Below are 9,712 nucleotides of genomic sequence, written 5' to 3'. Positions count from 1 at the left end.
GTGGCGTTCTCGTAATGCGTGTTCGGAAGCTGCCAATAAGACATTTTTACGTGGAATTACTGTATGAATATAAATACCGCATTTCCCCCTGGCAAGGAATTAATAAGACACACACGGATTCAGCAGACCTGCTTGGCAGACTCAGCTCCTGTGGGTTTTGCAATCATTCAAGGTCTCTTTGGGGAAAGCCTGTGTCTCTAATCCAAAGGGACACAGCAGATTGAAATAAAAAGGAGATAAAAACGAGAGGCATGAATTGTGAAGACAAAGAAACATACAAGAGTTGCTTCAGTTCCGTCTAACTCTCCAGACCCTCCCTTTGTGCCTGAAAAGCAAAACCAGGAAAGGAAGCAGGACCTGCAAGCTATGCGCTCCACTGGGACCACCGGGAACCGCTCCCACCTCCGCTTCTGGAGCTGGACTCCTGCCTGGGCTGGTGGTGCTCACCCAGGAGGGGGTCTTTGTGGAACTGGGAGGGGTCTGTGCTGACCTGGGAGAGGTCTGTGTTGACTGGGGAGGGGTCCGCGCTGACCGGGGAGGGGTCCGCGCTGACCGGGGAGGGGTCCGCGTTGACCGGGGAGGGGTCCGCGTTGACTGGGGAGGGGTCCGCGCTGACCCGGTCCGCGTTGACCGGGGAGGGGTCCGCGCTGACCGGGGAGGGGTCCGCGCTGACCGGGGAGGGGTCCGCGTTGACCGGGGAGGGGTCCGCGTTGACCGGGGAGGGGTCCGCGTTGACTGGGGAGGGGTCCGCGTTGACCGGGGAGGGGTCCGCGTTGACTGGGGAGGGGTCCGCGCTGACCCGGTCCGCGTTCACCGGGGAGGGGTCCGCGTTGACCGGGGAGGGGTCCGCGTTGACCGGGGAGGGGTCCGCGCTGACCCGGTCCGCGTTCACCGGGGAGGGGTCCGTGTTGACCGGGGAGGGGTCCGCGCTGACCCGGTCCGCGTTCACCGGGGAGGGGTCCGTGTTGACCGGGGAGGGGTCCGCGCTGACCGGGGAGGGGTCCGCGTTGACTGGGGAGGGGTCCGCGCTGACCCGGTCCGCGTTCACCGGGGAGGGGTCCGTGTTGACCGGGGAGGGGTCCGCGCTGACCCGGTCCGCGTTCACCAGGGAGGGGTATGCGTTGACCGGGGAGGGGTCCGCGTTGACCGGGGAGGGGTCTGCGCTGACCCGGTCCGCGTTCACCAGGGAGGGGTCCGCGCTGACCGGGGAGGGGTCCGCGTTGACCCGGTCCGCGCTGACCGGGGAGGGGTCCGCGTTGACCCGGTCCGCGCTGACCGGGGAGGGGTCCGCGTTGACCGGGGAGGGGTCCGCGCTGACCGGGGAGGGGTCTGCGTTTCTCTGGGAGCAGGAGGGCTGTTGGCTGAGCCCGGAAGCGACGCGCTCCATTTCATTAAACGCGAGTGTCTCGAGCATGGAAGGTTCTTTTCAGCCGCGGCCGTCCGGAACCGGGCAAGACCGAACCCAGAAACCCACCGCGGGACCGACCCTTCCGAGGTTACCACGGAAAGGAATTCCGCCCCGGGGGGTGGGGGCTCTGGGACCCCCGCCCGCGAATACGGGGGTCTCTGTCGCCCCGAGCCTCCCGGGAGAGGGGGCCCCGCTTGGGGTAGGGACCCTGGCGAGGGCGACAAGGGCCACGGCGGAGACGCCGCCACTGCCAGCACCCGAAGACGCGTAGAGCGCGGCGCCCCCGACCCCAGGACCGGCTGATGGGGGCGGGGCGCGTACGCTGCGCTGTGGACGCCACGGCGCCCCGCCTCCCGCGCCCTCAGAGAGTCGCCATTGGTGGAGGGGGCGGTCCCCGCGGCAGTCCCGCCCCCACCCCGGCCGTCCGCCAGTCAGACGCCGAGGGGGGCGGGCGCGTCCGGAGCTGTTCGGGGCTCCGCAGCCCCGCCCCCTCGCGCGTCCGCGTTCCAGGAGGCGTGGGGGCGTGGCCCGGGCGCGGCGCCTATAAAGGCGGGCGGCGGCGGCGGCGCCATTTTGCGAACGGCGAGCAGCGGCGGCGGCGCGGAGACGCGCAGCGGAGGTTTCTGGTTTCGGACCCCAGCGGCCGGATGGTGAAATCCTCCCTGCAGCGGATCCTCAACAGCCACTGCTTCGCCAGAGAGAAGGAGGGGGACAAAGCCAGCACCGCCGTCCACGCCGCCCGCGCCATGCCGCTCCTCAGCCTGCACAGCCGCGGAGGCCGCAGCAGCGAGAGGTGAGCGCCCCGCCCCCGCCCGAAGCTTCCAGAAGCGCCGCCGCGCAGGCCCGCGGGGAGCCGGCCGCGGAGGGCCCGGGAGCGCGGGGTCCGCCCCTGTGTCGAGGCCACTTCGCGGCGGGGGCGGGCGCTCCGGGGGCCCGGGGCCCGGCGGGGCGGGGGGTGGGCGGGCGCGGCCTGCCGTCGTGGCCCGCGGGGGGTGGGGGACGCGCGGGGCGCCCCGTCGCCGCGCCTCCGCCGGGGTCCGGCCGGCCGCCCCCTCCCTTCGGCGGCGCTCCCGCGACAGGTGCGGGTCCCCCCGGCGGGCCGCGGAGTGGGGGGCGCCGCGTGGAGCGCCGAGGCCGCCGGGCCGCGGACGGGGCCGAGCTCCGAGCCGTGCAAAATGGAGGCGGCCTTGGGGCCTGTTGGCCCCGCGCGGCAAATGGCTGCTGGCGCCGCCGGGCGCGCGATGGTGAAAACCTCCCTCGGGGCCGCGGGCCGCGTCCGCCGCCATGACGCAAGCCGGGCCCGCGGGAGCGTGCGGGAGGGGCGCCGGCGTCCGGGGCCGAGGGGGCGCGGAGGGGGGAGCGCGCGCTCCGGGGGGGGGCGGCCCGCGGGTGGAGACGGGCGCGGCCGCGGGGCCTCTGCGCGGGGCTGAGCGGCGCGTCCTGCCGTGGCAGGGCCTCCCCCGACTGCTGTAGTCACCTGGGTCCGGGGCCTCGGTGGTGCTCCTGATGTCCCTCACCCACCCCTGAAGATCCCAGGTGGGCGAGGGAATAGTCAGAGGGATCACAGTCTTTCGGCCGCCGCCGTCTTCTACTCCGTGAGTACCGCTCCGGGGGGGGGCCGGGGGAGTGGGGGCGGGGCGGGGGCGGGGCCGGCCTGAGCAGTGCCCGCGTCGGCGGTGCGGACCGGCGCTCCCTCCCGCAGGACGAGCGGCTGCGCGTGACCGAGGAGCTCGCGTCCCACGGCAAGACGAGGATTCTGAACGTGCAGACCAGGCTCTCGGGCTCCCGGCGCGTGGACTGGAGGGCGGTGTTGCGCGGCGGCTGCCTCTACGTGGAGATCCCGGGCGGCGCCCTGCCCGAGGGCAGCAAGGACAGGTGGGCCGCGGTGCGGGTCCGGGGCGGGGGTGCTCCCGGGCGTGGGGCGGCCCCGCTGACGCCGGCCCTTCAGCCTCACAGTTCTCCTGGAGTTCTCGGAGGAGCAGCTGCGCGCCGCCCACGTCTTCATCTGCTTCCACAAGAACCGCGACGACAGAGGTGCGGGCCGGGGGGCCTGGGCGGGGGCTGGGTCGCGCCGGGCGCCGGCGGCCCCGCCTGCGGCTCTGACTCGGTTTCCCCCACAGCCGCCTTGCTCCGGACCTTCAGCTTTTTGGGCTTTGAGATTGTGAGACCGGGGCATCCCCTTGTCCCCAAGAGACCCGACGCTTGCTTCATGGCCTACACGTTCGAGAGGGAGTCTTCGGGCGAGGACGAGTAGTGGCACCGCCGGCGTCCCTCGCGCGTCGCCCCTGCATCGCGGTCCCTTTGCGTGTCGCGCTTACCGTGGGGCAGGACCGGCCGCGGCGAGTCAGGCCTGCTCATGTGTGCTGGGTTTGTCCGCATGTTGTGATTGTGCAAATAAACGCTCACTCCAAATTAGCGGTATATTTCCTGAGGTTTAATATTGTGTTTGTGATACTGAAGTATTTGCTTTAATTCTAAATAAAAGTTTATATTTTACTTTTTTATTGCTGGTTGGAGATGATTCCGATTGTCTGTGTTGGAGGAGTCTCTCACTGGAAGGCTCTGGGAAGTCCGAGGTCTCCGTCCGGAGCAGCGCTGTCCGTCTGCCCCTCTAGCGCTCTGAAAACCTGAATAAAAGTGATGACGCCTCCCACACCTGTGTTGGCTCCGTGGTGTTCCTCCGGGCACTGCCCCCACCCTGGGACCCGAGGGCTTGGGGAGGGGGTCGGGTTCCGGACTGCATGACCCCCTCGCGTGTTTGGGAACCACCACACCTCTGGGCACAGCCCAGTTCCTGTGGGGTCCGAGGCGTGGCCGGCCCCGGGGCTGCGGCTGCCTCCTCTCACGTTCTCAGTCCTTCTTGGCAGTCCCAGGAGGCCCTGGGGGGCCGACCGCCCCACCCCAAAGCTGGGTCTGCTGCTCCCGGGCCCTTATCTGGGGCGGCCACTGCGCCCCACTGGCAGCTCCTGCTCGTCCTGAGCAGCCCCGCCTCCGGTTCTGTCGGGGGGTGTGGCTGAGGCGCAGGTGTGCGTCTGGACTTGGGCCCCCAGGTCGTCGCCTGTGTGCGCTCCGTGGACGCCAGCAGCCCCTGGGGAGGGCCTTGCAGGGCTGTTCTGGTGGCGGGGGTCAGAGCGGGGATGTGGGGTGGGGCCCCTGCCGAGGGTCAGCGGGGCTGAGGGGGTTCCTGAGGGCCTGCGACGGGCCGGGCTGCTGCGCCACCTGCTGGCCGCATCTGAGGACGGCCCAGAGATGGACGTCCGAGCCTGGGCTGAGGCGGGAAAGGGGGGCATCTTTTATGGGAGCAGGAGAGATACTTGCAGGGATCGGAATGTGTCTAGGGTTGGGGGGGATGTTCAGCTACTGGAGATGGGGCCCGCCTCCAAGGTCTGAAGGGACAGAGCCGGGCAGCACACCAGTCTGGGGACAGTGCAAAGGGCTTTGGAGTTGGGGTGTTGAAGGGTACAGAGGAGTCTGAAGCGGATGAGTAGAGACGGGCAGAGTGATCCAGGGGAAGAAACAACTTGCGCAAGTCCTGGAGGTCAGGCGGACAGGCAGTGTGGCAGGAGGGGTTGGCCCGAGGGAACGTGGGGAGCCTTTGAAGGAGCCCCACTGTATTCTGAGGGTACTAAGGAGCCACGGGAGATGTTTGAGCGGGAGAGGAGCCCTGGTTGTATCTGGGAGTTAGCCACGAGGGGGGAGGGGAAGTGAGGGGGCGTGAGTGGAGGCCCCAGAGGCAAGGGCGGTGGGACCCCTCAGGGGCCTTTTCCAGAGGCGTAAACTGAGACTCTGTTCTCTCCCGTAGGTTCCCAGATGAGACTTCCTCGCTGGTGTTCCGTCGTCCTGTGCAGTGAAACATCTACTGTGGGTTAAGCCTGGCTTCTGCCCTGGGGGAGCTCAGAGCCTGGGGGGTGACACGGTCAGGTGGCAGGTGGCAGGCCGTGAGATAAATACTTCCAGTGGTGATCGGTGCTCTGGGGGCAGGCACGGGGAGGAGCGACTTTATTTGCTTAGAGGAGGTGTGAGATTTGGAGTCTGGAGAAGGGAACAGCCCATGCAGAAGCTTGGCAGCTGGACAGAATTTATTTATTTATTTATTTATTTATTTATTTATTTTAAAAGATTTTATTTATTCATTTGACAGAGATCACAAGTATGCAGAGAGGCAGGCAGAGAGAGAGGAGGAAGCAGGCTCCCCGCTGAGCAGAGAGCCCGATGTGGGGCTCGATCCCAGGACCCCGAGATCATGACCTGAGCCGAAGGCAGAGGCTTAACCCACCCAGGTGCCCCGGCTGGACAGAATTTAATTTCACAGAGGAAGAGTGCGGAGGCCACAGTGGGGGGAGAGAGTGGGGGAGGCGGAAGGCATGGGACCCCGTGGGGACGCTTGGACAGGTGACCTCAGACTCCTCTGAGGCGGGCTGTGCTGGGGGGCTGGGTGTCTCAGGTTCTAGGAGCTTCCCCTCCTCCTGGAGACGCCAAGCGGGTCTAGACTCACAGTCACTGGGCGTCCTCGGCACAAGGGGTGCTCCGGGGCGGGAGATGGAGGACAGCGTCCACCTCCTCACCGAGACGGTGACCCTCAGACTCCAGCACTAGAGGGACAGCCTCACCTCTGCTGGAAGCTGGGCGGAGGGGTCCCATACTCACACAGACCTTGGTGGACAGGGAGTGGCCACACCTGGTAGAGGTGGGGTTGTCCTGGCGTCAGAAAGCCTCTGGAGGCACTGATCATTAGCCCCAGCCCCCAGGCCTCCAGGGGAGGACTTGGACCCAAGTCCCCAGTGTAGAAAGGGGGCTGTGTGTCCACGGTCCCGCTCCCTCCTGGCTGTTTCTGGAAGAGGGTGTCCCCTCTATCATGGAGGCAGTCCCCACTGGCCTTCTGGCGCCAGGCCTGGGAAGGGTGCCTACCTCTCGGGGAGGTGTCAGTCCCGAAGCAGCGCCAGGGCGTGGCCCAGGGAGGCCTCCGTGGCCTCAGCCAGGTATGTGCAGCACAGCCAGTCCTCCAAGCCGGGCGCCTCCCCCGCCGCCGCCCGCTCGGCCAGGTGCAGGACCAGCAGCGCTCGGCGCACCTGCAGCCAGGGCCCAAGCGGGGCTCCTGGGCCGTGCAGCTCAGGCCCGGGGCCCCAGAGCAGCACCTGCAGCGCACCCCGCGCCTGGGCTGCCGAGGTCTGCGAATGGGCCAACCGGGCTGCCAGAGTCTCCAGGCCGGCTGCCAAGGGCGTGGCTGAGGGCGCCGCAGGGCCCAGGAGGGCACGGAGCAGGTGGCTTAGCTGCTGCGCGTGGGCGCCCGGGGGTCCCGGGGGCCGGGGGTGGACGCGGCCAAAGTCAGCCAGCAGCAGGCGAGGGGGCCCGGCCGTGGCACAGCCCCGGGGCGCCAGCAGCAGCAGGTTCTCAGGCCGCAGCTCTGCCAGGGCCGCGCCCCGAGCCTCCAGGTGCTCCAGCGCGGACGTGAGCTGCAGCAGCAGCAGAGCCACGACCCAGGGGGACCCCGCGGGCCGCCCCCTGCCCGCCTCGCACAGCCACTGGGCCAGCGTGCGCTCTGGCACCTCGGCCGCCAGCGCCACGGGGCCGCTCCAGGGCACACCGGGCAGTGCGCCCTCGGGCACCAGGCCGCACAGCCCCTGCAGGTTGAAGTGTGGGCCCAGCGAGGCCTGCAGCTCCAGGCCCCACGGGTGGGGCTCCTCGGCTCCCGGCTTGGGCACCTGAGGGGCAAAGGGGGGGCCGTCAGGGGCCCGAGCGCGGAGACCCCCGCCGGCACTCTGCCCGCAGAAGCCTTCCCGCCGCCCCTGCTGCGTGCGCTCGGCCTCCAGAAGCAGGAGTTGGAACGTGTTAATTCGCTGTCTGTCACCAGCATGGTTTTAGGGAAAGCTCCGCTAAGGACGATGGGGTTTAGGGGTTGGACTGCAGCCCCTCAGAGGTGTGAGGAGGTGGGCAGTGCGGGGGCCGGGGCCAGGCCGTCCCAGAGAAACACGACCCAGGCTGCGGGGTCATTGGACGTTTCCAGTAGCCACATTCTACACCTGCTAAGAAATGTGGACACGACAACCCCCATACTCTGTTTAGTCGGAGCCGAGACGTCCAGAACGTTAGCATGCAGCCGCCGTGAGCGTCAAGGCTACGACAGAGCAGGTGTCTTGCTCGGCGGCTCTGTCCGATCCTGAGATCCATCTCCGGGGGGAGGCCGGCCCTGGCTCAAGGCCTCAGAAGCCCCAGTGGCCAGAAGCCACAGTGCAGGACAGCAAAACTCTTTCTAGAAGGTCAGGGGAGCACCAGCTTGGGAATTACATTAGAATCGCCGGGGCGGGGCGCCCTGGCAGGAGTCAGGGTCCGGCAGCTGTCCCCGGCCCGCGCGGCCAGCCACACCGCCCTCCCTCGCGCTCAGGGTGTGAGGGGGACGGGCCCCCCAGCACAGCCTGTCTAACTGCTGAGCATCGTCTGAAAACGTCTGCGTCTGACTCGGGTGGCTTCACGGGGATCTATTTTTTTTTCTCCCTGAGCGGCACATAAAAATGGAAGGATCTTATGACAAGGGCGGTGACAGTCGCATTGCAAAGCGTGTGTGGGGATTCGGTGCATAAGGGCGCCTTGGGCTCCGTAGGACGGCTCAGGGCAGCAGAGGGGCTCGACATGCTGATGGTGGCAGGGACTATTACTTAAACGTGTTATTAATATGGTGGCCGCGCAGCGTGGTGGCTTTCTAGCACTGGAGTTCCCTAGAGACCGACTGGGTGCAAATGCAGATGCAGGGCGCCCGGGAGGCGTGGGGGTTAGGACTCCTCGGCGACTTGCGTGTCCACCGCTGCACACCTCGGGCACGCGGTTCCCAGGGCTGTGTTAGCGCGCGTCTGTCGCAGATTAAGACGGGAAGCCCAAGCGGCATGCGTCCCAGATGACACCCAATGTGGGACACCGGGGACGGTTCCGAGGAGCAGGGGCACAGGCGGGGCTCACCTTGGCAGCCAGCATGTGCCACGCCTCGTCACCCACCCGCACCAGGCGGTAGTAGAGGGCGTCTCCGCTGTCCACACATGGCGAGCTGTCCAGGAGGCGGAAGCCGTGGCCGGGGTGGCAGCGGCCCGGGCGGCCCCCCAGCAGCCGGGCCCGGAGCCGGGCGTGCACGGTACGGACGCCTTCCAGCTGCCGGGCCTCCAGGAAGGCGCGCACGGCCTCGGGGCGATGCAGGTCGGGCCAGCCGAGGCCCAGCGGGCTGTCGAGCGAGCGAATGTGTGGCTCCACAGGGGGACCAGGGGCCCACGCTTGGTCGTTGCCGGCCTGGCTCTCGTCCACACTGTGCGACCCCAGAAAGGGTCTCCGAGGCTGCCCTGCGGGAGTGGGGCTGGAGCTGGGGGCCCTGTGGATGGGCAGGGACCGGGTCCTGGCCAGGGTCTTCTTGGGCAAAGGTGGGGGCAGGGGCTGCAGGTCAGTCAAGGGGGGCCTGGATGTCCGGGGGCGGCAGGCCTTGGAGGGCAGCAGCTGGGCGCGGACCTCGCCTGATGGGGGGGAGCAGGGAAGGGGTGAGGACACGTGGGGCTTGGGCCGCTCGGCCCCCACTGCCCTGTCTGCAGGATGGGAAGAATGGCCCCGTGGGCTACGGGTGCCCCCGCAGTTCACAGAGGAGTGACGCGTCGGTGGCCAAGAGGCGTCCAGCCCACACCAGGTGACCCTGCGTCCCTGTGTGGCTCCGGCCAGGTGACCCCACCTCTGGGAGCCCCAGCTTCCTCGTGTGGATGAGCTGGTGCTCCCAGCTGTTTCCTCCCTCAGCAGAGTTTTATGGGGACCGTGACACTGCGAGTGAGCTAAGCCGCCCTCGGGCAGGGGGCTCCCCAAGCCCTCAGGCTCGGCCACCCGCCCCTGCCCCCCCAGTCCTCCAGCCAGGCCCCCCAGGGGCTCACCGAGGTTGCTGTAGGTGGGCGGAGTCGGCCAGGTCGCGGCGTCAGGCCCAGGGGTCTCGGTGGGTGGCTCAGGGCCGCTCATGCTGCAGTGCGGGGGGGTCAAAGTTGGGGGCCCGCGGGGGTGGGCAGGCGCGGGGTGCTGATGGTGTGCGTGGGGGAGCAGGGAGCTAGGCGCGAGGCGGGGCAGCCTCGGTCGTCTTGTCCGGACTGGCCTGCTGGTGGCCCTAGGGTGGTGTGTCGCCCTCCCTGGGCTCCTTTCCTCATGGGTGGGGCAGGAACATCACCTCTCAACCGTCCAGGGCAGTGGGAAGGACCCTGTGCTTTTGCGACATGGACTGACTAGAAGGTCCAGCTGTGAGGGCCAGGCCAGGGATGGGGGGTCAGCTGGGGTCCTACGACAGCACCAGGTCTC

General features: G+C 68.1%; 2 protein-coding genes across 2 annotated transcripts; one reads left to right on the top strand and one right to left on the bottom strand.

The window, feature by feature from the left end:
- The first annotated feature begins 1,989 nt into the window (after positions 1–1,989).
- Positions 1,990–4,061, top strand: OAZ1 (ornithine decarboxylase antizyme 1). Its single transcript, XM_080827973.1, is given in 6 exon segments — positions 1,990–2,201; positions 2,861–2,912; positions 2,914–3,003; positions 3,111–3,283; positions 3,357–3,442; positions 3,529–4,061. Coding segments are annotated over 6 exon segments (681 nt in total). The 5' UTR covers positions 1,990–2,055; the 3' UTR covers positions 3,663–4,061.
- A 2,269-nt stretch (positions 4,062–6,330) lies between these two features.
- On the bottom strand, positions 6,331–9,382 carry PEAK3 (PEAK family member 3; the record flags this gene model as incomplete). The annotated part of the gene is made up of 3 exons (XM_080817870.1): positions 6,331–7,110; positions 8,360–8,898; positions 9,301–9,382. 3 exons carry the CDS (start codon positions 9,380–9,382, stop codon positions 6,331–6,333), a joined length of 1,401 nt encoding a protein of 466 aa, XP_080673996.1.
- Between the last annotated feature and the right edge of the window lie 330 nt (positions 9,383–9,712).

Source organism: Martes martes, assembly GCF_963455335.1.
Source record: "Martes martes genome assembly, chromosome: 1".
NCBI lineage: Eukaryota > Metazoa > Chordata > Mammalia > Carnivora > Mustelidae > Martes > Martes martes.
The sequence above is the reverse complement of the archived record's forward strand: the minus strand, read 5'-3'. Positions and strand labels throughout refer to the sequence as shown.